This window comes from Vitis vinifera, chromosome 7 (genome assembly GCF_030704535.1).
Source record: "Vitis vinifera cultivar Pinot Noir 40024 chromosome 7, ASM3070453v1".
In the NCBI taxonomy this organism is placed as follows: domain Eukaryota; kingdom Viridiplantae; phylum Streptophyta; class Magnoliopsida; order Vitales; family Vitaceae; genus Vitis; species Vitis vinifera.
This window is the reverse complement of record NC_081811.1, coordinates 1,939,990-1,967,236: the sequence shown is the minus strand read 5'-3', so window position 1 is coordinate 1,967,236 and position 27,247 is coordinate 1,939,990. Positions and strand designations below refer to the sequence as shown.

At 32.7% G+C, this 27,247-nt stretch overlaps 2 protein-coding genes across 10 annotated transcripts; one reads left to right on the top strand and one right to left on the bottom strand.

The window, feature by feature from the left end:
- Window positions 1–186: 186 nt before the first annotated feature.
- LOC100242497 (probable glutathione peroxidase 5) lies at window positions 187–6,027 on the top strand. Of its 2 annotated transcripts, XM_002276220.3 has the most exons (6): window positions 187–529; window positions 636–712; window positions 835–896; window positions 1,473–1,591; window positions 5,420–5,587; window positions 5,711–6,027. In XM_002276220.3, exons 1-6 carry the CDS (start codon window positions 476–478, stop codon window positions 5,741–5,743), a joined length of 513 nt encoding a protein of 170 aa, XP_002276256.1. In that variant the 5' UTR covers window positions 187–475; the 3' UTR covers window positions 5,744–6,027. The 2 variants fall into 2 exon arrangements, with proteins under 2 accessions (XP_002276256.1, XP_059593829.1); XM_059737846.1 differs by having other exon boundaries at window positions 291–529; window positions 5,420–6,027.
- A 6,115-nt stretch (window positions 6,028–12,142) lies between these two features.
- Window positions 12,143–17,320, bottom strand: LOC100264786 (uncharacterized). Of its 8 annotated transcripts, none has more exons than XM_010653831.3 (10): window positions 17,116–17,263; window positions 16,637–16,701; window positions 16,040–16,205; window positions 15,355–15,747; window positions 14,798–15,264; window positions 14,404–14,577; window positions 14,187–14,303; window positions 13,333–13,512; window positions 13,182–13,228; window positions 12,143–12,779 (listed from the first exon to the last, which is right to left on the bottom strand). In XM_010653831.3, the coding sequence occupies exons 2-10, from the start codon at window positions 16,682–16,684 to the stop codon at window positions 12,458–12,460; spliced, it is 1,914 nt and encodes a 637-aa protein (XP_010652133.1). In that variant the 5' UTR covers window positions 16,685–16,701; window positions 17,116–17,263; the 3' UTR covers window positions 12,143–12,457. The 8 variants fall into 8 exon arrangements, with proteins under 8 accessions (XP_010652133.1, XP_059593825.1, XP_059593826.1 ...); XM_059737842.1 differs by having other exon boundaries at window positions 16,986–17,252; XM_059737843.1 differs by having other exon boundaries at window positions 17,158–17,252.
- Window positions 17,321–27,247: the final 9,927 nt, after the last annotated feature.

Below are 27,247 nucleotides of genomic sequence, written 5' to 3'. Positions count from 1 at the left end.
TTCATTTTAAATTCAAATTCAACATCGTGTTATCATCAAATTGCGGTATGATAAAATACAAGTAAGAATTTATTTATTTTTTCAAAATTTCCTTACATTTTTATTTCCTTATATTTATGTTTCTGTTTTCTATCCCCTGAAGCTTTTTTGTTTTAAAACCAAAATAACTAAAAAAGTAAATATTTCCAATTCTTTTTTCCGAACTAGAAATCCAAACACGTCCCAATGATCCATACTTAGCATAAATTAAATTTAATCATGCAAAAATAATAAAAATTTGTTTTCATTTTGTCGTCTCCATTTTAATATGCTGACATAAACAACCATCCGAAATCCTTAGGCTGAGAGTCCTTTGCCTCGCTGGAGAGGATCTTCTTCCGGTATCCAACCATATTCATAAAGTTGATGGGATCCAAACCTAACATAAAAAGTTGATAAAGAGCTACTCAAGAATCCGTAGGGCATAAAAAAAGATATGGGTGCTTCCCAATCGGGTTCAGAAAAATCAATTCATGAATTCAGAGTCAAGGTAAGAGTTGAACAGCACTCTCTTTCACATATTTGGCACACCCATCTCTATTCTCTCTGTAAAAATTCTCGTATGGGATTTGAGCTTTTTTTTTGGGGGTGTGCAGGACTATAAGGCCAAGGATGTGGACCTCAGTGTTTATAAAGGGAAAGTTCTTCTGGTGGTCAATGTTGCCTCCAAATGGTTTTTTCCCCTGTTTTCCCTCTGTTTGATTTGTTCTTTATTCTGGGTCTGGACTGAAAATTGTTATCGTTCTAAATTTCTAATTTCTGGTTCTTTTGGGATTGTTTGTGGGGTTGTGACAGTGGGCTTACCGATTCGAATTACACCCAATTGACTGAGCTCTACAACAAATACAAGGACAGAGGTAGATGATTCTTGTCAAATACATTTCAGTTTAGGTGATTTTTGTGAAATTCTATTTGTTTATCTCCTGAGACGAGGTTTTGTGATGTACCCATGATGGGAAATTTATGGTTTTTTCTGTTTTCTGGAGATGTTGGGAAATTCTTGTAGAGAATTTCGTTCTGTTTTCCTTCTTTATCGTACACCCATGATGGGTTTTAATTTTTTTCTTCTGCTTTATGTCGAGTTGATAAATACTTGTTGGGAGTTATATCATAATATCATTCTCTGTGATAGACATGATGGATTTTGACTTTTTTCCCCTTCTTTCATGTGGAATTATGAGATATCCAGGAAGAAATTTATGTTGTAATCCTGTTCTTTTGCCTCATTTCTTTTGGTGTTAACGAGGGAAGCTGATAGTGTAATCAGCTGGATTGCTCGTCATGTTTTCCTGCTTTAAGGATTATGTATGCGAATTAACAATTGAGCTTTGTAATCATCAATTTAATTGACATAAGTCATAGATTTAGATTAGATTTTGGGATTTTTCTTCCCTGAATTTGCTGAGTCTTGAGATTATATCGGGTGTTTCCAGGTTTTGAGATCTTAGCATTTCCATGCAATCAATTTCTGAAGCAAGAGCCTGGGTCGAGTGAGCAGGCACAAGAATTTGCATGTACAAGATACAAGGCTGAATATCCAATTTTTCATAAGGTAAAAGAAACTATTATTTGTATATTTATAGCCTTATGTAAAATTTCAATCATATGTTTTGGTGCTTCTAACACAGTTTTAATTTCTATTTTGTCGATTATGACCAATTGTTGGCTTTTTTTGCTTGTTGATTTTGTTGACCAAATGCTACTCTTCCAAATTAATATTTTATTCTCTTATTTTACTCCCAAATTTAGTGTTCTATTCATATTTCACCGATGTTGGAAAAAGACCATATTGACTGTCTAAGACTAATACTTTATCAGGTTTGCGTATTATTAAAATTTATATAAACCTTCTTTCTTCACTTTGTCTTTTTGGCTTGGACTTAGCATAGTCCGGACACAATACTTAAACGAAGTTAATTTAATTTAATTGATTTTGGAATTTAGATGGTTTTTAGATGCTGAGAGTGATTTAAATTCAGCAAAAGAAAAAAAGTTAAACCTAAATTGTGTTTTAAAAGGCTAGAGAAAAGAAGAAACTTATTTGTTTAAATGTTAAGAGCTCTGAGAAACATGACTTTGTTCATGTGTATCTTAGATTAGTAAAGTTGTAAGTGAAGTCCAGTAATCAGTTTGTCATAGCTTGTTGGCAATGTTTGCTGATGGTGGTCTGATTTTTCTCCCTATTTTGATGGATAAACATTCAAATTGATTAAGAAAATGATGGTGGTCTGATCACTTTTAAGCACAATCAAAGTATAGAATGAGTCAATCTATGTAAATAAGAATGAGGTTTTTTATATTTGTTCATTTAACATTTTTTTTTATTAGGAAAGGAAGAATGATTTTTAGCAAATAAGATTTTTAAGAAAGGCATGGGTGATAACCTTTATTTGAGTTGTAGAATATGAGATGATTGTCTTCATCATAAATTAGTTGTTGAAAAACCTGTAAAAGTTAAAAAATTATTGGATTTTCTATGTCATTTCCTATTTATTTTAGGGGCACAAATTTGTTCTTGTTCAAGGTCAATCCTGTACAACTAAGGAATGCACACAGAATAATTGCATCTGCCTGCCTCTTTATGCCCCAGCACTTGGATTTCTGAGATTGGATAGAATGGCTATAGTGGTTGGCAGTCATAAGATTTGTGCTTATACTAGATATTGGCTTTTGGATCATTCTCTTCTGTGACTTTCTCTTTGGAAAGTGGCATGTGTTTCCTCCATGGGTTCTCTGGATGAAGCATAAATGTCACAATGTGTGTCAAGAAGAACCGCCCATTTCAAGTTGGATAGCTGGTTAGTAACACCAGTTCAATTGCATTTTGATACCAATTCAGTAGCTTTAGCATAGATAAGGACATGCAGCACACCCTGGTGAAAGTTCTGCTTGCTTAGATTCCCTTCAATTATGATGTGAAACCCAAAACCTGGTGATGAGGTGTGGGGGTTGTATTTCCATTTAGAAACAAATAATCTGTCAATTTGTGGTATTTGGAATTTTCTTCGGTATTTGGAATTTTCTTCGTAAAATGGCTTATAACCTTTGGTATTTGGTGTTTTTTTTTTTTTTTTTTTTTGTGTTCAGTGTCTCATGGACACTTCCTAGGTTGATCTTGGAATTATTAATAGATTGGTGTGGGAGAATTTTGGGGAAGAAATGGAAGAACCTTGGAGGTTGCTTCCTCTATACTTGATTTGTTCTTTATGGAAAGATCATAATAGAAGATGCATTTAGGTAGTAGAGAGTGTGAAGATCGGAGTTGGTGCTAAAAAAACTTCTTTGTTAATTCTTTTTTCTTTTCATCTAATTGGGTCTCCCAACCTAACTGTCAATGTTTTCAAAACCGGACCAGTCATTGAACTGGAAAAGTTACTGGTTCACGATTCACTGGTCAGACCGGCGGTCGAACCGCGATCGAACCGGTGACGTCATAAATATATAATTTATAAATTATTAAAATTTAAAATAATTATAAAAATAAAAATAATAATTTATACACTATTTAAAAATTAAAATTTTATTTGAAAATAAAAAAATTAGTTTAAAATTTAAATTAAAATCATAATTTTAATTTAAAATTTAAAATTTTTAAATAAAAAACTTATTTTAAAATTAGAAATTGGTTTAAAATTGTAATTTTTTATTAATTTAAATTAAAATCATAAGTTTTAAACATGAAGTAAAAAAATAATAAATATAAAAATAAATAAATAATATAGAGATGAGATAAAAAATAATTAAAAAATAAATAAATCTAGAAGAAAGGATGAGAGGGTCGAGCAAAAAGGGAATACTTTTTCCAGTGTGGGGGTTCCAGTGGGGGTCACTGGGAGGAGGGAGGGTTTTCCTCCAGCAACAGCAGAAAACCCCCAGCAGCAGCAGCATGAGGTGGGGGTTTGGCTTTTCCGGCGCGGGGTGTGGGCGGGGGTTCCTGGGAGTCCCGTGGGGGTGTTATGACAGGCAAAAAATGGAAGCTTTCCCAGCGGGGGTGGGGGTTCTAGCGAGGTCGTGGAAGGATGGGGTTTCCAGCTTGGAGGTGGGTTCCGACGGGCAAAAAGGGGAAGTTTTTCTAGCACGGGGGTGTTGCCGGCGAGGGACGACGACAATGGGAGGAAAAAATTAATTTTAATCGAACTGGCCAGTTCGGATAGAACCGGACGGTTCATCCGGTTTACCGGTTGGACCGCCAGTTCAAGCGGTCCAACCCCGGTTCAATACCATTCCGGTCCAATTGGTCGGACTGGACCGGAATTGTGACCGGTCGGCCGGTCCGGTTTTTAAAACTATGCTAATTGTAACACCATTCTTGATTTTGTCAACTGTCATGGTAGGAGTTAAGGTATTTTTTTTGTTTTCCTTTGATGCTCTTTCATGCCCTATGTACTTAGGTTGTGCCTCTTTGATAAATTATTTCTTTGTCTATCCACCAAAAAAAAAAAAAACCAATAAGCTGGCCTGTCATATCAAGGTTTGGAGACCTTTGTTTTCTAGTGGTTTTTCTGAGAAGAACCGAGGGATCAACCACATGGGTGTGGTCAAGAGGGGAGTGCCTGCTGTCCAGCAGCAACCATATTATAGTGGTGTTGACTCCATGCTTGAAAGTTGACAAGGAGTTTTTAAGCCCTTGACAGCCTTAAAGCTGTAATTTGTTAATAATCATTTGAAACATGGGGAGGAAAATTAGTTGCTGTGGCTAACTTTCTAAGAGAAAGTACATGTGAGTATACCACTTTTGTAGTTTTAAAGAGAAGAAAGTTGCTGTTGTCACCAATTTCACAGCTAAGTTGCAATTTTTTAAGGAGAAGAATTTTTTAAATACTCCTTGGAAAAAAAAGAGCGGGAAATTTGTTTATTGGTATGGTTATTATTTCTTTGCTAGTTCAAGAGGGATGTCATTCCTCCCAACAGATTTACTTTTTAAGCACACCCTCTGAAGCTATTCTAATTGCTTTGTAAGTAAACAATTAAAGAGTGAGAGTTTGTTTTGTGAGAACAAAGCATTGTCTTAAGTGAAGCATAATTTAATGGTCAAGCCATTTCCCCCCTTCTTTCCAGAAGAAAGCAGTGAAAGTTTCCATAGATGCCTACTAAAAACCCACTTCCAAGGATGTGAAAATTATTTTGTTAGAACAGCATTTTTCTTTTCTTTTGATATCCAATAAAGATTATATTGAAGAGCACTCAAATAAAACCTTCATTGCTTGTCTAGAGTTGGTCTTGACTGATAAAGCCTTGGGTACTATTTATGTTCTGTGTATGCTTACTGCTTCAGGTTTGATGTGTCTTTATTGGGTCTCAAATTTCTACATTTTGCTCCGATCATAGGATTTACATAGTTAAATATAATGTTAAATGTTCAATTCTCTTTTGTGTATAGGTTCGTGTAAATGGCCCTGATGCTGCACCAGTCTACAAATTCCTCAAAGCACACAAAAGTGGATTTCTTGGATCTAGGATCAAATGGAATTTCACCAAGTTTCTAGTTGATAAGGAAGGAACTGTCCTCGCCCGCTATGGCCCAACAACTGCCCCATTGACCATTGAGGTACTGTCCTCTCTCTATACATATTCATGTGAGTGTGTTGTGGTGGTGGTGGGGTGTTGGCCACTGATTTTTATTGTCATTTCAAAATACTTACTTCTTTTCTTTTTCTTTCTTAAAATGCAGGCTGATATCCAGAAAGCCTTGGGAGACAAGTGAGGAACTTCATGTTCAGTATAGATATAAATGTGGATTAGTTCAATTAGAGAACATGATAAAATTAATTAAAAGAATGATTCTGGTGTTCTATTCAGTTAATAAGTTTGTATTGGTTGTAGTATCTAGCCCTTGTAATATATGATGATACGCTCTATTTCCATGCCTTGCTCTATGGCTAGAAATTTAGGTACTTTTACATTTTCCTTTTAAGCGTGAAATTGGAGTTCTGCTTGTTCCTTTGGATTTCTTCAATGGAAGCATATGTTATTTTTCTTTGTTGACAATGGCTAGTGCTAGCGAGCGGGATCAATAATTCATATCTTCATCATGTATCTGGATCATTCAGTTGGTTGGTTATTTTGGAAACGATTATATCTCATGAAACCATTTGATCATTTTACCTTGTTCATACTTGGTTGAAAAACAAAATTATCCTGGAAGTAAAGAATCTTTCGCAAATACCCAGTCAACTTGTTTGCATTGAAACAAACAACTTTTCCTAAAAACACAGCTTGGTTACAGACTGTTAAATGCTGATTTTGATTGATGGGCCATATGCATTTCCTTGTTGCATCTCATTACTGGGTTATAATGCTTAAGATATTCCATGATTCCAGTTCTATGATCGCTCACCAATAATGTCAAAAGATGTTTCCTTTTGGTCATTAGCTTAGTTGATTTGTGTCCCATGTTTAGGAACCTTCCTTCTTTGATACCTAGGCTTTAGTTCTCTGTTGTTTAAATCATTCAAGTTACTCATGAATTAAGGGAAAAAGAAATCGTGTCTGGGATAGCAATTCAAACACTGAAAGACATTGCTTAATTCATCTTCCTTCTGAGTCCTCCATCTTTAAATATTCCGTAAGCAATAAAGTAAACAAGATGCAATTTTAGGCATAGGCTTGGATTTGGTGACCCTATGGGCACTGTGTACCATTTCCTAAATGCCAGATTACTTGTGATTACTAGGCTAATGCACCAGTTCGTGTCTCATTATTAGGCATAGGCTTGGATTTGGTAACCCTATGAGCAAAGCTAGGGTAATTGCAAACTCAACTCAAGATTGTACTATGGGTTGGAGCCATATTCCTTTGATATGTGAATCTTTGTACTGCCTGAAGTTTAAGCCTGACCTGGTAATCAGCAACGATATGCCTCTTCACATTGAATATGTTGAGCTTAGCCCCATAATTTTCCCTTTTTCTTTTTGGGTTGTTATCAGCCTTCATGCCTTCTCTGAGATCCTTGACTGACATTCAGCCACGATTATTGCCTTGTCAACACTAGTTCACTTTCAACACTGGTAGTTTGATAGAGATATTTCCAAGAACCACTCTTTTAAGTTCTGAAAATTACTTGGACATGAGGATACAATTAAGGCGTGTTGATTCATTACCAGATGCCAGTATGTTGATGAGCTCTGCAGGACTTTGGGGTGCATTTTACTGAATAGAGTTGATACTTGTATTCATGATTTTGAATTACTTGCATTTGGTGCTCATGAAGCTTGTTAACCATAGAGAGTAGCAGAAACTGACCCTCTTGACAGTATTGATTTTTGATTTTTAATGATCTGCTTTCTCTCATGTAGATATTGTCCAAAAACGATTTTAAAATACAGTTAAGTCCACATATGTATATATATATATACAGCTTTAGGAATTTTTCCGGGAATTTTTTCCATTCAAGGTAGAAGAAACCCAACATTCTGATGGTTTATGGCTGAAGTAATTTGTATACATGCTGTCAAGACGACCTCCCTTCTGTGTCTCATTCCACACGTGCATTTCCTCTCATCGGTCCATCGTGCCACATGTATGGCGCAGACCCACTTGCTCTGTAGGGCCACAACTCATCTAGTCCATCCAGATTAGTCTTTCCTTAGCTGGACATTGTCACAATTCTTTCACCTCAAAGACCTTATCCCTTGAATTTTGCCTCATTAGGATAAGGTTAGGAACCTTCCCTTGACATTCTTTAGTTGCAGGCTGCAGCAATGGGACATGGTCCAGCACGTGGGACGGGCCACAGACGACGACCTGAGCGTTATGTGTCACCCTTTATGTCCACTAGCCTAAATAGGGTGTCCCTATGTGTCTACCATAGGGGTCGCACTGGAGGTCATGTAAGGTTGTTGAAGGCGAGGACTCAATCCCATTGTTACCATAAAGATGAGGACGTAGGGTTGCTACCATCAAAGGTGAGGTGAATCTAAATGACTTCAAACTGGTTTGTCACGGCCGGCAATGATAAGTGGCAGGCATGTCGGATCAACTAAGAATATAGTTCTCATCAACTTAACTCGACATGGTGCACGTGACAACAGCTTGTTACTAGGCTATGACTGGCCCAATGATCAATGTCTTGATAGTCGTTTTGTTCATTATCTAGAGATATAATTTGGTTGGTAGGCCGATTATAGGGCCGATAAGTTTGACAATATCACATCAGAATTATTAGAATGAAGATATTTTTATAGTTCAAATTCTCAAGTTGTTTCTTTAACCCATATAATAACATGTTCTGTAATTTTTTCCATGGTTCGACGATCAATGTCTTGATAATCATTTTGTTCATAATACAAAGATATAATTTGGCTTATAGGTCGATTATATAGCCAATAAGTTTGACGTTATCCCATCAAAATTATTAGAATGAAGATATTTTTATAGTCTAGGTTTTCAAGCTGTTTCTTTAATCCATATAATGACATATTTTGTAATTTTTTCGATGATTTGACGATCAATGTCTTGATAGTCATTTTGTTCATAATCCAGAGATATAATTTGATTGGCAAGCTGATTATAAAGTCGATAAGTTTAATAATATCCCATTAGAATTATTAGGATATAGATATTTTAATAGTCTGGGTTCTTAAGTTACTTCTTTAACCCATATAATTGCAGTTTTTATAATTTTTTCAATTTTTTATGCCAAATTGAGTTTCAAAGAACTAGGCTAAGAAATGCAACACTCTATAGTGTGTCATAATTCTAAAAACATATGTTTGTCATTTGATTCTATTGGGATTGATTTGTATAGAAGATCAACTTCTTCTAATCCGTATAATAGCATGTTTTGTAATTTTTTCAAAATTTTGTGATGGCATGGTGACTAATGTCTTGATAGTCCTTTTGTTCATTATCCAAAGATACAATTTGGGTGGGAAGCCGATTAAAGAGCCAATAAGTTTGATAATATCCTATCGGAATTACTAGAATAGAGATATTTTTATAGCTTGGATTTTCAAGTTGCTTTTTTAACTTACATAATAGCATGTTTTGTAATTTTTTCAAAATTTTATGCGGAATTGAATCGGAAAGAACTAGGCCAAAAAACCCATTACTTTATAGTGCGTCATAATTCTAACCACATTGCTTGTGATTTGATTCTATTGAGAATGGTCTGTACTGAAGATCAACTTAACAATAGTTTAGTCTGCCATTATTCTGATTCTTAAAAACATGAAATTATTGTCAGGAATGAGTCAGGCAGATGGGGTTTTGTGATTAAGGCTATCTATCACACCTGATCAATGAAGTAGTTGGGATAGGGCTGTCCCTGCCTTAGCCACTCCATATGTTCTATTTGTGTCCCCCAAAGGGCTCTCTTCAATGTATACAGGGGCAGGCTAATTGTGGTATGTATACAATCATATACAAATTAATGAGTATGAATATTCTTCATTATTGCAAGAAAATGTAAGGCATAGATTTGTGGACACTGTATGTGTAATGGGGTGTTCATGTGAGACAGTGATGCCCCTTGTTAGAGTAAAGTCGATGACCAGTCCTCATCAGAGGCATTTGGCAAGGAGACAAGCTAGTAGGTCTGCTTTGTCACCTTTCCAGGACATGGGTCCTGGTCAATAGGCCCAACCATGGGTCACCATGGTTCACTCACCACACACTCCTCCCTCACATATCTTCAACCCCTTGTATTATATAAGGGCCTAAGTTCCCCATAAGTTCTTCATTGCACAACTCACTTTTAACACCTTCAGACACCAAATTCAATCTACATTTTCTCGAAACAATGGCAACAACCTTCTCAATGAGGAGTCCGAAGCTCCGGTCATGGCAGCGGTGCTCAAAGCATGTGAGGGAGCAGCGTGCTCGGCTTTATATCATATGGAGGTGCACTGTGATACTCCTTTGTTGGCATGACTGAGTTTTGGTCTGCAGCTTGGCATCTATGGAGCCTTCTCTGGAGAGAAAGAAGCTTGGATCCTTGGAATTGTAGGTGGGCAGTGGAGAGTAAAGCATGAGTGTGTTGTTTTGGTTAGAAAGTAGGGTAGTGACTAGTGAGAAAAGGCCAGGAATGTCTGGTTTTTATGTGAAATACATGTAAAAATAGAAACAAAGCTGATAATATAACACCCTTTTGATGCAAATTCTCCAAACTGGTGTCCATATATTACATGTGATATGGGCTCCCCTTCAGACTACTACCTCAAATTTGGCAGCTCATTCAGGGAAAAACCTGACCCTCAATGCCTCTTTCCTTGCAAAATTCGACAAATTCCTGACATGTCCAGGATCTGCAGGGCATTCTTCTCCTTGACGAACTCACTGGCTAACTCACCCCAACTCATCAATCCATCAAACTCTCCAGGATTACTCACATTAGTTTCTTAAAGCTTGGTGGTTGATCTTGATCATGGTGAAACAATGGGGAAAGGGGGTTGAGTTGGTCAACCACTACTAACTTCTCCTATCTTCCAAAAGAGTAACCTCAAGGAAATGTATGACTTAACCAAATTTTGAAGTCTTTGACTTTGCACCATCCTTTGTGGATTTTTCTCTTCTGTTGGGGGGCCGTGTTATCTGTTTGGTTTGTAGATTAATCAAACATCGTCTTCACTACAGTATTTGGCAATTATTAAGCATATGACGACCAGGTCAACTTGAACCAGGAGAATAGTGGGATTTTTGAAGCCAATCTGAACTAGTAAAAACAGTATTTGATGTTGGATTGTCGGAAAATTTGAAAGAGAAAAAAAATCAGGGAAAGAAATAGAATGGAGAAGTGGAAGGGAAGAAATAGTGAAAAAAAAAAATTGAAAGTTATTAAAATTATTTTTAAATGTTATTTTAATTTTTTATATAAAGATTATAGAATTAGAAAATATATGGGTGATGTTTGGTTATTGAAAACTACCACAAAAAAAAAGTACTAAAGAAAATGAATTTTTTATATTTAATTTGATGATGAAAAATATAAAAGAAAATTAAACATAGTTAAAATTAGTTAAAAATTTATATATTTTTAAATTATTTAATCTTGACATAAAAAAGAGAAAAAAAAAATGAAATGATTTTAAAGTAATATATAAAAATAATTTATTAATTTTAAATCTAATTTTTATTTTCTTTCTGTTTTTTCTTTCTATTTTCTTTACCTACGGTTTCTTCAATTTTTTTGGAAGCCAACAAACATAGTCATAACTTTCTAATTCATTTTAATTATGTTTATTTTATTTTATTTTTATTTATTTTTATATTTTTAATAGTAAAACTAAACATGATAAAATAATTTTTCTTTACATATAGTTTTAATTTGGTTCTTTTAAAATGTGAGGGAAATAAAATAAAGAAGAAAAAAAATGAAAAAAAATAAAAAATAAATTTAAAGTCAATAAATTAATTTTATATATTACTTTAAATTTATTTTACTTATTTTATATCTTCCATAAAAAAAATTAAAAATATATAAAATTTTAACCAAATTTAATTATATATATATTTTTTCTAAATTAAAATCAAATATGATTAAATTGATGTTTATTTTTTTAACTAAATAAAAAAGTCAAAATATTTAACTTTTTTTTTTATTCAATTAAATTTAATCCATTGATATTAATCGATATAATTAAAATGAATTTATTATTTAGAAAAACATGACTTTTTCTATTTACCCAAAAACCAAACACCCCCAAGTCATTTTCCATGTTCTAAAACACAAATTGAAATTTGTGAGGTTGAGGAAGCTTCCAGGAAAACCCCCATTTGGTACATTGTATGGAGTTAGTACACATGATGAGCCATTAGTTCAGTCAGCATAATAAATCAGCCAACCATTTCAGCCAATCAATCATTTTCCTTTTAAGAGCATTGTCTCAATGTCGACCAAATAATCCTTTTCATCTCTCCAAACATGTTTCCACTTAAATACTAAGCCTTCATAGACCTTTTCAAGACCCAACCAAGCATAACATAAGCAAAGAATGTAGTTTTCATGGAGGTCAGGAGAAATCAAAGCAAATAAAAGGAAAAAGAAGAGTAGAAAGCTAGTCATCCCCACAAATAAGGTGACAGTTTGTGTTTGTGTCAAACTTTACTACCTCTACCCACAAATCAATTTTGCTCTAATTGGAAAAGTAAACAACTTACAAAGCCATTGGAAATTACTAGCATTATTGTACCATGCATTTCTATACCCAAAATAAGAATAAGTGTTATGAGTGCTTCAGCACTACATCACATGTTTAGCTTATTATTTGACCAGACTGTACAGATGGCATCTGAAAAACAGGGAATCTACCAAATCAATACGGGGCTATCTTCTAGTAAAATATACTCATGCTAGATTCGATCCACATATGTGGTAATGGGGAGAAACTTCAAACTTATGACTAGGATCGATAACCTAAAACAAGGTCCAACAAGCTCTTTTTATGCTGCTCTTATCTACAATATAAAGAGAACTTCATCTCTATATGTCGACATCGTTTTCGAACAGATCCCATCCATCATCTAAAAGTGCCTTGTCGTCATCTCTTACTCCGCTCTCGGGGCTTTTCTTTGGTGATTGGCCACCAACTGAGGCTGTTGGGCTTGCCTGCTTAGGGGTCTCGGATTCATCAGCTAGAGCTGGAACTGGAACGGGATCAGATGACATGCTCTTCAGAGAGGAGCTTGAAGAGGCTAATTTGCAACTAGTCTGGCTTGAGGAGAGGGACTGGCTGAGAGGAACTCGATCGTCAAACTTCACTTTCAGAAACTTCACGTCCTGGCAAATAACAGAGATTTCTCCTCTGCAGAAGGAAAAAGACAACTATGATTTTCTCGATCATACAGGGGTTAACAACATTTCAAAACCTTTTAGGAGTTCAGCCTCAAACAAGGAACTGCAAAGCAAACCCTTAATCAAAATGGGTTAAGCAATGTTTATGTGATCATGAAATGGAGATTGGGATATTCTGATGAGACTACAGCATGACTAGGGGAGAATATCTCAAATCCTGAGCTCACAAGTATCAAACTATCAGAAGCTTAGGAAAACCCCTTAAAAAAGGAGACGGAAACACTAAACCCTAAGCAGAGAAATGAGCAAAGCCAATCGGTAGGTTTGGAGGTCCATCAACTAAGAAGTGTCTCGTATTTTGGAGAATAAATCATTCCATAAGAAACTTCAAACAAATGAAAATGAAACTTACTGCAACATATCAACAATGTGACCACGGTCCATCAGAAACTCCTGTAACTGAAGAAAATATTGGGAAATAGAGTTAGAATTAGTATAATTTCTTATTTCTACAGCAGCACCTGTTGTACCAGATTACAACTGTATGCAGAAACAGCAGCTACCTTGGAATTCTCTTCTGCCTCTTGTTTTAGCATCATTGACTCTTGGACCACCTTCTCCATTATGGCTTCTTGTTCAGCAAGAGCTTTACGGGCAGACTCTTCCTTCTCAAACTTTACCTGCTCTGCTGCTTTGATATCCTCTTCTGCTGCTGCTAGCCGTGCTTCAAGAGCGTGACGCATCTGCAGAAAATAAGCAAGCATATGTGGAAGAGGCATTTGCCAGGGATTATAATGTTTAAACTTTTATATCTTCATTATGATGATCAGCTAGCACACACTATGAACTTGGCCAGCCTTATTCCCTTTTAGTTAGAAAACACATCCTTTTTTTAGTGGTTTAGATTCTCATGGGGAAAAAAATAGGCTTAAATCGGGTATTAGAGAAACAGGTTCAGAGGATTTATCAGCAGGCCATGCAGTCAAGGGTCAGGCCCCAATGGTCGTTTCCTAATTTTTATAAACATTTATCAGTTTTGTCTAGCTATGGAGGCTGTTCATTCAGATTAGGTCAGATTCAAGCCCAACCCAAGTCTGAGCCTAATGGCAAACAGGGTGGACATATACCATGGGTTCAAGTAGCAATTGATTATTTTCAGAATCTGGTAATACCCACATTGGACAGGATACAAGCCTGTTCAATAAGCCAATGGTGCGGCCAATGGATATGTACACACCTGCCATCCCTGCAATTAACAACCTACAGATCCATGGTCTCCGCCAAATATTTCAAATTTAAAACCTTGAAGAATGAAATGGATACAAGTGACTTAAAGTTTGATCTAATCTAAAACATGATAAATACATATGAAAGAAGAGTTACTAGCAAATAGATGTAGCAAAAATTTAAAAAGCACCTCATCAAGAATTTTGAGAGATTTATCCCTTTCATCTGACAAGCTGAGTAGGCGAGATTGAAGCTCCCTTGCTTCAGTTGCTAAAATGGCCTTTTCTCCATACACTTCTCCTGCATGCTGCAAGGACAAGGAAACAGAGTTCTGCGTTAGTTGAATTTTGACTGAATATGAGAAACTCATAAATCAGATAGCATCTCCTGATTGACAAATACACAACCATTCCATTTGCTTCCTTCGCATGTTGCAGCATCTCTTTCAGTTCTTCCACCCTGGTGAGGATTTCCAAACCTCCCCTAGCAGCTTCTTCCCTGGCTTGTTGTGCAGCTTTCTCCTGGAGTTCTACCTCTCTCATGATATTCATAACTGAGTCCATGGATGAAAATAATGTTTTCTGCACAACAGATGAATAATTTGAATCTGAAGTTCAGGGGTTGTGTCCATGTGTATCTAAAATAAATAGCCAACAGAAAATCACACCTGATGACATTCAATTAAAACTTCAGCCAAAACTGTTCCTATGTTACTTGAAAATACCCAACCCTATCTGGGAATTGCAGTAAATTTACCATAAATGAGAAAAACCAAATAGCACAGTTTGAGGGCAGTATTACCTTATTATTTTTAGCATCTTCAATCATTTCTTCAAGAAAATCAGTACTACAGATGTGGCCTGATTGGGTTACTATAGTGTTCAAGACAGGCTCAACCACGTCACCAACCATTTCAATATCAAAGGCATCTTCTTGTTTGGCATCATGATCAAAAGAAACACTTGACTCTTCTTTCTCGCAATGAGTAATACAAGAGATAGAATCAATTTCTGCTTGGAGAAGACGTTCTGGAGCATCTGTATCTGGTACTTGAATCATCTCGACTTGGATGCCATCCAAACCTGATGCTTCCTGCCCTTTTTTATGAGTTACTGTGTCAAAATCACATGCCACGGGCCCATTAAAAGAGTCTGAGTCTGCATGCTGATCATTCAAGCTGCTGATGATACCATCTCCATGCATTGAAGCATTTGAAGTGACAGAGGAAGCGTTGACACTAGTGTCTTGAAGATCCAAATCTTTTGAATCTGCATGTGGATCATTCAAGCCATCAACCTTACTATCATCTTCATGAATTAAAGTTTTTGGTGTGATTTGAAAGAGGAAATCAATTATACTTGTGACACCACTGTCCCCAAAATCTTGTGATAGAGTCAAATCTTTCGTTTTATATTTTTCAAGTGCTAATTCAAGATCACCACACCCATCATCTGCATGCAATGGAGTGATTGCTATAACATTTGAGATCCTACCAGGACCTACTTTCGAGCTAATATCTTGACCTTGTTCCAATGGAATTAATTCCTCACTTTCAGTGTTTTCATATACTTCATCATGACCATCATTTGCATCATAGAAATCTAATGCTGTAGAACCATCCATTGCCTCATCATCATTGGGGTTTTCATCTGCAACTGATCCAGATTTTGTTGAAAGGTCTACATTTGCTGCTTTTGCTTCTTCAACTACATGTTGATGATCTGTGGGAATGCTCTCCTCTTCACCTTCAACTGCACAATTTAAGTTAATCAAACAATACACAGAATGACGAGCCTCCCAAGTACATGACCAAACAAATATCTTCCCCATTCGAATTGATTGTATGACAAGCAACAGACAAGAAGATAATCCTTGAGTTTAATTTTTTGGTTCAAGTGATATGGGATGAAAAAAAAAGGCCACAGATAAAAAAGGTGCTGCATGAAAATAGTTGAAGCAGGAAAGCACATTCAACAAACACAAATTCAATAGCACTTCAAACTAGACCTGGACTAGCCTATCTCAATTAAAAAATAGTAATACCCATTCCAGATGATGAATCTTCAAGGAGCTGATTTTCATAGCAAGAACCCGAAGACCCGGGGTGTTGGGACATAAAAGGGAGAACATCGTGAAGAACAAATTCCACAGCTGCATCAGCATCCTTAGAGTGTTCAATAGCTACAGCTTTCAGCAGTCGAGCATCAACCTGTGCAAATCAATATCAGAAACGCCTTCAGTTTACAATAGAACTGCAACAAGACTATATTTCACCAAACATTGATGCCAGATCATAATTAATGGGTAGATGGTTGCACGAATCATTCTAAAATCTATCAAAGCGCGGAATCTAAAATTTTTAGACTTTAAATGACTGAGGTAAAGGAAGATTAAAAACAATCTAGCTTGGAAATTCATAAAATTTTCCAAAAAATCACAAAATGTCCAACTATTCTGACAAATTGGAAAGCACGTAAGAAAATCATACTACGAAGTATCCTTAAAAGAGAGGCCAGCTTCAGTCTTATTTGGTCCATAAATATCAGCATGCCAAGAATATGACTAAAAAATAGTAAGAAGTAGGAAATTTAAAGGAGTAATAAATGATCCAGAATGTTTCAACTGAGATAGAACTCATACCTGAGGAAACACATCCTGCAATGCCCGATAGACTGCTTTGAAACCCATATTCAAGGGCAATTAAACTGCAAGAGATCAATTAAATAAAGAATTTAGAAACAAAGAACACAAAAATTAAAGCAAACACGCAACATATTCCACAAACACCAACGGTTCTGTGCCCGAACCTACCAATTCAATCATCACACCAAGCAAAAAAACGTTGGGAGTCGAAAAGAAAACCCTAAATCTAAACATGCATTAACCAAAAAATCGAAATAGAAAGAGTCGCCACAGAAAACATTTCAAAATCTGGCACAGATCGCAGGAAATTGACCAATGAAAATGAGAAAAAAATCATCGTGAGGACCTGAGAAAATAAAGTCCTCCACAAAAGTGATCGAGAAACAAATGCAAAATTCAAAAACTCAACATTGTTTTCTCCGATCTTCCTCAGTGATTCTTGGGAAACAAACAAAATCGCAGGCCCAAAAACTCACCTTCAGATGGCCTTGTATGTGTATGTGGAGACGAGGACTTACAGCGGTCTTTATCGGGAAACGAAGTCGGCGTAACGAGGAGACCTCAAAAGCTAAGGAATTGAGTATTTCTGTTAATTTGCATCCTCCCCAAGGGCATTTTCGTTCTAACACAATCCTAAATGCTCCTCTCTCCGTTTTACGTGGATTACGTTTTTTTTTCTTCAAAAAATAAGGAAATTAAAGAGATAAGTAGATAGCGAAACAAACTTTACCAACCAACGATTTTTCCTTTTTATTTATTTATTTATTTTATAAGATTTGGATTTAGAAAAATATTTGGATATATTAATTTTATTTTTTTTAAACTTTATTTATTTATTTTATATGCCCGGAAAATATAATTAGAAATGATTATGATGAAGTGTTTGATAAAACTTAATATTTATTATTTAATGACTTAAATTGATTTTAAATTAAATTATGCGACTTAAAATTTATTATTTAATTTTTACTTTAAATATTAACTTAAAATTTATTCTAAATTATTAAATTAATATATTTATCTTTATAAATTATAATTATTGCAAAGGAAATCGAGTAATAATAAAGATTATGGAATTGTAAAAGAAATCATAGTAATAATTAAGATAAATGAAAATAAAAAGATAAAATAAAGTGTGAATTTAAGAATAAGCTAATTATTTTTACTTATTAATTAAAGTTGATTTTTTTACTTTAAATTATTTTATTTGATGGTTTAAATTAAGTTATTAAGTTATATTAAGTTCTTAAATTGGTTTACCAAACGCCGACAACTTTAATGATAGTATGAAAATGAAAGTTAGTTATTGTTATATAAGAAAAGAATAAAGAAGAAAAATAAATAAAAAAAATAAAAAAATTTGAGAAAAATAAATTTTAATTAAAAATATATACTTCCCTCAACCTTTTTTTAAATAGAAAAATAAAAATAAAATCTTTTATCCTTATCACCTTTTTATTTAGGTTATATTTGGTTTCTATAAAATTTATTTTGAAGAAAAATACAAAAATAAAAATAAAAAATATGTTAAAAGTTGATAAATTATTTTTATTTACTACTTTAAACTCATTTTATTTATTTTAATTATTCGATATAAAAATTAAATAATTTAGAAATATATAAATTTTTAACTAATTTTAATTATATTTTATTTTATATTTATATTTTTTATATGACAATCAAACATGAAAAAATCATTTTCTTTTAAATTTTTTTCTTTTTTAAATATTTTTTAGAAATCAAACATAATCTTAATATTAAAAAAATATTTTCTTAAATATTTTTAAAATTTTTAAAATTATTTTTCATGATGATAATAATAATAATAATAATAATAATAATAAGGTAGTTAGCTAAAACCTCCTTAATCTCTGCCTAACTTTTGTCCCTCTACAACTTTTTAAAATTTCTCATAATTTTAGATGATTAAGAAGAACCTCTGCGACTCGAAGACAAATATGATGGTGCCAATGTGCATGCGGAAGGGAGACGGTTTCCTAATGGCATACAGCCAATTAAATGGTGCCACCTGGATGACGTGTGGTGTTTTTAAGATAAATAATAATTGAAAAATGTTATTGAATTTATCGTTTCGAATTTAATTATTTTGTAATTATGAAATTGAAAAATTAAGGGGCCTTTTCATTTGAAGTTTGAAAATAAGATAGGCTAGTCATTTATGGGACAAATCTCAACAAGAATAAGGATAATGATAAAAGTTCCAAAATAATTCCAAATTTATTCATTTATTTATTATTTTATTTTAATATTTATATTCAATAAGTAAGAGCGTGTTTGATAATATTTTTAATTATTTTTAAAAAAAAATTAATTTTATTGAAAACTTCTTAAATAGGAAGATTTTAAATAAAAACATTATCTAGTGTTTTAATCCAAAATATTTTTAAGAAGGGCTATAAAAATATTTTGGCGGCACTTTAATAATACATTATAAAATTTAAAAAACTCGAGAATTGTTAATCAAGTGATTATTTACGGATTTTTAAATTTCAAAAATAATTTTTAAACTAATTTTGACCAAGTTTAAAAGTGATTTTAATAATAACATTTTTATAAAGATAATCGTTTTACAAGTTCATTTGATAGTGATTCTACGAAACCGTTTGATAGTAATCATATAAAATGTTTTTAGTATTTCGAACACTTCAAATTTTTTATCTTTTAGTGATTTTGTAAATTTTAAGTACACCTGGATATGGTTCCCAAAATATATATATATATATATATATATATATATATATATATATATAAAGTTAAAATAATTTTTTCATATTTGATTTTATCGTACAAAATACCAAATAAAATAAAATAAATTAAAAATTAATTAAAAATTTATACATTCAAATACGTAAAAATAATTTATTAATTATCCTCCCTATTTTCCTTCTCTCTAGGACAAACATAACCCTAATTATTATGATTATTTTTAGTTCCAAAAAGTGCTAAGCAAAAACAATGCTAAAGAAAATGATTTTTTTTATGTTTGATTATTTGATAAAAAATACTAAAAAAATTAAATATAATTAAAAACTTATACATTTTCAAATTATTTAATTTTCATATTGAAGATTTAAAATAAATTAAATAAGTTAAAAAAATATGTAAAAATAATTTATTGATTTCAAATCTATTTTTTGTTTTCCTTTTACCATTTTTTCATTCTATATGTTTTTGCTCCCTATTTTCTTTTCCTAACATTTTCCTTCAAATTTTTTGGGAAGAAAACACAACCCTAATTTTTATAAGAAAAAACTTAGGAATTAGAATAAAAAATGGACACTAAGGTGGTGTTTGTTTTTTGGCTGAATAGAAAAAGTTAAATATTTGGCTTTTTCTATTAAGCCAAAAAACAAACACAAACTAAGTCCTGGTTATTGAGGAAGACAACCAATTCATGGGAGATGGACCCGAGGAAGACTACCTGTCACGCCCCAAAACCCACTCTAAGGGCATGATGGTCATTTCACACCTCAAGCCCAAAGGCTCAAAATAGAAACAACACAAACATTATTAGTATTGTAATTGGAAATTTACCAATTATCAAATTCTTGTTCAGAGTAATAGGACAAAATTCTAAAATCTGTAAGTATCAACTTTAAATAAAAAAAAAACTAATACATCAATCAAAATGTTGTTGTTCAAATAACTCCAAATTTAAATAATTTAAACAAGGATTAAATTTTAACATCTAAACAATGTTTAAAATAAAGTTTGAACCAAAATCCTAACAAAGAAAAATTCTCCAGGCTAACCATCATTTTTCGCCCAAACTAAGAGTACTTGAAAAATTATCAACGAAGGGGCATGAGCTTAAAACTCAATAAGGAATATCAATACAGTTTCATAGATCAAACATTTTCAATCATACTTGCAAATAAGAGATCTAACACATACTTATTTTCATAAAAACTTTTGAGTTCAAAATACTAATACATTCAAACTTTTCAACAAAACTTTCTCATATCTATTTCAAAACAATTTATCATCAAAACCAAATCAAATGCATTCAAAATATCTTTACTCTTATTATCAAATAACAAATGATGCTCAATTAGGTAGGATTTCACAAATGAGGGACTAGTTTCAAATTTATTCCATTTAAGGTGAACAAACCAAAAGTCAACAATTATAACCTATTGACTAAGGGTCATAAGGTCAACTATTATAACCTGTTGACTAGGGTCATATAATGTAGAGTTAAACACTTTATTTCATTAATTCAAACTTACAAAACAAAATATCATACCTACACAATTTTTCATTTTTTCATAAACAAAGAAAATTCTCAAATATACTTTCCATACAAAACACATATTTGATCCATGTAATATTTTTACACATTTCAAAATACAATATAAAAAGAAAATTATTTCTTTTACAAAATCTACATTAATTTCTTGAAGAAGCACACAAAATCTTGAAGAGTTTAGTTTGACGAATTTACTCCTTACCTAACATAAATACACAATTATTTAAAGGTAAAAAATTTGACAATGCTAAAAATATTTTATTTAGTACTAGAGATCCTAATTAATTTCTCATGCTGATATTATTACTACTCAATATTATTTTCAACTTACTAAACAATAATAAATTAATTTACTGAAGTTTCCAAATTATTGTAAAATTCATTTTATTTCCTAATATTACCCTCACTATTTATTTCTTTATATACTTAATTAAATTAAAACCTATACAAGAAACTATTATTATTATTATTATTATAGTTCCCATAATCCAACTTCACTTAACCACAATTTCACCCCCACACCCTAATATATATATATATATTATTATTACTTTCAAAGATCCTTCAACACCATTACTCAAAGCCACCAACTACACCCATTATTATTATTATAATAATAACACTTTTTTTTTTCATCTTCTTCTTTTGTTTCTCTCTTTCTTGGACGCCTACACGCATCATTTTTTTTTCTTTTAAACCCTCTGCTACACGACACACATCTACATTATTATTATTATTATTATTATTTCTTCACTGTTCCATAAAATCACGTTACTCTTATTTTATTTATTTATTACTATTATTTTTTTAGATCTATTCATTTGAGTAATCAAAATCTATTGATCTCCATTAATAAATCAAACTATGTTAATAAATTTTTAATTTTTTTACCTATAAATTAATTAAACAAACTCTAATAAAAATTGAGATATTCCAAAGAATATCTAAATTGTTCAAAACTAATTAATGAATATAAAATATTAATTTAAGGATTAAAAATCTTACCTGAAAAAATTGATATTCAAACCCTAAACCTCCAAATTTTTAGCCCTATGCTCTCTGATCTTTCTGATCTATGTGTAAAAGGGTTTTCTGAATAGAGAATGTAGGAAAAATCTAATTTATATCTAGGGGTTTTTAATACGAAAAGACCTTTCTACCCTTATTAAATTACTTTAATTAATTAATAATTTCTAAATTACGATTTTACCCCTAAATTAGGTTTGAGGCATTACATCATCCCCTCCTTAACAGAAGTTTAGTTTTCTAAACTTGACATACATGAGTCTTGAAATAAATGAAAATGTTTTTCTCTTATCTCTTCATCTACTTCCTAAGTGACCTCTCGAATACTAAGATTATTTTACTAGACCTTTATCAACTGAACAATAATAGAACATAGTATCTTTTCCATTTCGCACCACATAGGCATAAAACCCTTAACAACATTTCCTAAGCAAGAAACAGACCCATAAATCTAAGATCATACACAATGGTCTAATAACATGTTTTCCCTCAAAACTAAACTCAAGCTTACTAGAAATGTGGAAAGTCACACTTTTCCTAAAACAATCAACATATACATAGCAAGAAGCTAACAAATCTATCACCAAAATCTTGAAGATTAGGGAGTACTAAGTCAATTAACATATTTCTATAACCAATCATCACAAGACAACCTCCAAACATTATAACTTATATTAAATAAAACCAAAACTTAAACTAATATGTCACTCATCTATACCTAATTTAACCAATTCAAGTTCCCAACAAAATCATAACCTAGTGCTCCAATACCACTCGTAACGACCCGCATTCAATTTTGCAGATATTGTCCGCTTTGAACCCAAAAAGGTCTTCACGACTTTAAAAAGCGTCTATAGGGTTACGAGGAGTTCATACTTATATAGCGTCAAGAACTTTCCCCTCTATCCGATGTGGGATATCACAAACACCCTTTCCCTCCATGCAGACACAACATCCTCGTTGTGTCCCACGAGATTGTGGGGTCAAACAGACAAACACCCTTATATGACCAAACAAACCCCACACTGAGGTCGGTGATCGGCTTTGATACCACTCTACCACGCCCCAAACCCCACTTCAAGGGCATGACAGTCATTTCACACCTTAAACCCAAAGACTCAAAGTGAAAATGACACAAACATTCATATTGTAATTGAAAATTTACCAATTACCAAATTCTTGTTCAGAGTAGTAGGGCAAAATTCTAAAATCTTCAAGTATCAACTTTTAAAAAAAAAAAACTAATACATTAATCAAAGTGTTATTGCCCAAATAACTCCAAATTCAAATAATTTAAACAAAAATTAAATTTTAATATTTAAACAATGTCCAAAATAAAGTTTGAACCAAAATCCTAACAAAGAAAAATTCCTCAGCCTAGCCATCACTCCTCACCTGAACTAAGAGTACTTGGAAAATTATCAACGAAGGCACATAAGCTTAAAGCTCAATAAGAAACATCAATACAATTTCATGAATCAAACATTTTCAATCATGCTTGCAAATAGAAGATATAACATATACTTATTTTCATAAAAACTTTTGAGTTCAAAATACTAATACATTCAAACTTTTCAACAAAACTTTCTCATATCCATTTCAAAACAATTTCTCTTCAAAACCAAATCAAATGCTTTCAAAATATCTTTACTCTAATTATCAAATAACAAATGGTGCCCAATTAGGTGAGACTTCACAAATGAGTAACTAATTTCAAATTTGTTCCATTTAAAGTGAACAAAACCAAAAGTAAACAATTATAACCCATTGACTAGAGCCATAAGGTCAACTATTATAACCCGTTGACTATGGTCATATAATATTAACTATTATAACTCATTGACTATGGCCGAAAATGTTAACAATTATAACTTGTTGACTATGGTCATATAATCCAAAGTCAAACACTTTATTTCATTAATTCAAACTTACAAAACAAAATATCATACCTCCAAGATTTTTCATTTTTTCATAAATAAAGAAAAGTCTCAAATATAATTTTCATACAAAACACATATTTGATCCATGTAATATTTTTACACATTTCAAAATACAATATAAAAAGAAAATTATTTCTTTTACAAAATCTACATTAATTTCCCTTACCTTGAAGAAACACACAAAATCTTGAAGAATTTAGCTTGGCGAATTTCGCTTGGCGAATTTCCTTCTCACCTAACATAATAGCATACACAATTATCTAAAAGTAAAAAATTTGGCAATCCTACAAATATTTTATTTAGTATTAGGGATCCTAATTAATTTCTCATGCTATTATTATTACTACCCAATATTATTTTCAACTTACTAAACAATAATAAATTAATTTATTGAGTTTCCAAATTATTGTAAAATTCATTTTATTTCCTAATATTACCCATACGTTTATTTCTTTATATACTTAAATAAATTAAATTAAAACCTATACAATAAACTATTATTATTATTATTATTGTTCCCATAATCCAACTGCCACTTAACCACAATTCCCCCCCCCCACACACATATATATATCAATTCTCTTATTGAAAAAATTTAATGAAAAAGATCTGCAGCAATGAGATAACTCATATTCTTTGAAAATGCTTCAAAATCTCTGCTAATAATTATGGCTCTCCAGTGCCTGATCTGATTAATAAGGGGCTTAACACAAATATTAGAAAATTCGATGGGACAAGACAACAGTGTTGGTCTTCTGTTCTAATAGTGTAAAGAAATATTATGTTGTGCAGGTAAAAGACTACCATCAGATAACCACTCAGGAGCTTTGCTGATGATGATGGCATCTGCATACTTCTTATTCATCTTAAAACCTTGAATTAACCCTAGGGCTACCTTTCTTCCAAAATTATTGACTTGATTAGGATATGAGAAAACCAATTGATGGACTAAACCATAATCCAAAAGTAAGTCTGGAGTTAGGATTAAATCCTTATTCTTAAAAGAGAGGATGATCGGTAGATAATACTCTAAGTCAATACAAACCCGACTGATTGTAAAGTTCCTATTGAAATTGCAAGATATTTGCTTAATGCCTTGCTAGTAAAGAATGGGTTCTTTGACATTTCTACAAAATTTTAGAATCATCAAATTCCTTATCCTTGACCAATTTTAAACCTGGGACCCGAAGACCAGGAGTGGCTGAGAGATAGATGTGAAGATCCTGGAGATAAGCTGAAATAAAAATTTGTTTTTCTTCAACTAAGACCTTGGCCTTTTCAAAGATTAGAAAACAGGCATCTTGCTTGAGAGAATACAACATCTCTTTCTTATGAAAATACATTCTTAATTTAAAGTTGTTCCACTCATCCTCACTCAATTTTACTTTATTCACCAGTGGGATGGATTGCTTATTCTCCAGTAAGGGAAAAGAGGTTTGAACCTCAACTAATTCTAGTTTCTTTTCCAAAGTCTTACACCTTTCTTGCAAATCACAAAGACTTTTGAGATAACCAAATAAGAGGTTAGCATCAGAAAAGTGGTTAGTATCCATAAATGATGGAATTGTGGGGAATGAATCCTCCACGGAAGGTAGATAACTCAAACTTGCTTTATCCTTGATAGGGGAAGTGGAATGCTTAGGGGATTATGAAGGAATAAGATCTTTGGAAAAGTTGCCGGAAGCTACAGCTTCAAAATGCTCACAATAAAGCGACATGAATTTCTCACAGAGAGTTGAATGGGGTTTCTTAGAATCTGGAGATTTCTTAATGGGCTTAAGAGGTTGTCTTTCTTTTTTGGGGGTCATGATTTTGTGAATCTTGCAAAAATTCACGAGTTAAGAAATCAGGGATGAAGTTATTTTCTCCTTTAATATACTCAATTTGAAAATCAAAATTACTTAAAATAGCTTGCCATCTAGCAAAAATATGCTTAGAAGCTATATTCTTAACATCCTTTTATAAAACTAATTTTACAGATTTGCAATCAACTCTTAATAAAAATTCTTGATTTAAAAGATCATCTTGAAATTTTGAAATGCATAAAATAATGCTTAAAATATCTTTTTTAATGGTAATGTAGTTGAGTTGGGCATTATTCCAGGTTCCTGAAGTATACCTAACCAACTTCTATTGGTTACCATCTTTTTGCTTAAGGATTCCACCATAACCTATGTCTAAGGCGTCAGTCTCAACAATCTTAAAGGCTTCTGGATCAGTTAGGGTAAGACATGGTAGGGTCTTGACTCTGGATTTGACTAACTTGACAATCTTAGTGTGATTCTCATTCCAAGGTATAGGATTTTTCATAAGTCTTTGTCTTAAATGAGCACAAAGCTAGCTTAGATCTTGAATAAAATCTGACACATAATTAAGGCTACCTAAGAAACGTTGCAATTGTTTCTTATCCTTAATCTCATTAGAAAACTTATCAGCAAACTCTATTGCCCTTTGGATTGGGGTAATGGTTCCTTGGTGGATATGATGACCTAAGAATATAATCTTAGTCTGAAATAGGTTAATCTTAGTGGTTGACAAGGTTAAACCATTACTCTTAACAGTCTGAACAAACTTATTGAGATGCTTCCAATGTTGTTCTACAGAAATAGAGTACACTAAAACATCATCAATATAGACAATGATGAAATCACAAAACTGGTTAAAGATTTCATTCATTATGTTCTGAAATTCTGAAGGTGCATTCTTAAGACTAAAGGGCATTACGTTCCATTTATAATGTCCAAAGGGAACCACGAAGGCTGTCTTATATCTATCTTTTTCTGCAATCTGGATTTGCCAAAATCCTGATTTCATGTTGAACTTAGAGAAAACTTTAGACTTAACTAACCTTTGTAGGAGGTCTTTCTTATTTGGAATAAGATACTTAATCCATCTTAATGCATCATTAAGAGGCTTGTAGTTGATGACTAGTCTAGGTGTTCTTCTTTCTAATTCAGTTTGTTTCTGAACATAGAAAGTTTAACAACTCCAAGGAAACTTAGACTTCCTTATCAACTTTTTATCAAGAATCATGTATTTCTTTTTCACAATATCTTAACAACTCCTTATTCATTTGAATAGGTTTGGCTTTAGTGGGAATATTATTCTCACTAAAGTCTGGCTCATAAGGTAATTCTACCTCATGTTGTTTCCTGTGCCAAAACGCATTAGGAATGTTAGAGCAAACTTCTCCAATAATCTTATCCTTAAATTTTTTTATCGCATCTTGAGTTTTCTTAATTTTCAATTGTTCTTCTATTCTAACAAGATTAATCTCATGCTTTAAGAGATTAACTTGGTTTTCTTTAGCTTGAATCACCTGATCCCTTAAAGTGTTTATACTCCTTTCATCAAGTGGGTTGGCAAATTCAA

Excerpts from the sequence above, each read along its gene's own strand:
- LOC100242497 (XM_059737846.1), top strand. The coding sequence starts at position 476 with ATGGGTGCTTCCCAATCGGGTTCAGAAAAATCAATTCATGAATTCAGA. Across the intron at positions 530-635 it reads TTCATGAATTCAGAGTCAAG|GACTATAAGGCCAAGGATGT; the intron begins GTAAGAGTTGAA and ends GGGGGTGTGCAG. Across the intron at positions 713-834 it reads GTCAATGTTGCCTCCAAATG|TGGGCTTACCGATTCGAATT; the intron begins GTTTTTTCCCCT and ends GGGTTGTGACAG.
- LOC100264786 (XM_002276472.5), bottom strand. The coding sequence starts at position 16,684 with ATGGGTTTCAAAGCAGTCTATCGGGCATTGCAGGATGTGTTTCCTCAG. Across the intron at positions 14,304-14,403 it reads CGAAGGAAGCAAATGGAATG|CATGCAGGAGAAGTGTATGG; the intron begins GTTGTGTATTTG and ends TTGTCCTTGCAG. Across the intron at positions 12,780-13,181 it reads CACATTGTTGATATGTTGCA|AGGAGAAATCTCTGTTATTT; the intron begins GTAAGTTTCATT and ends TTCCTTCTGCAG.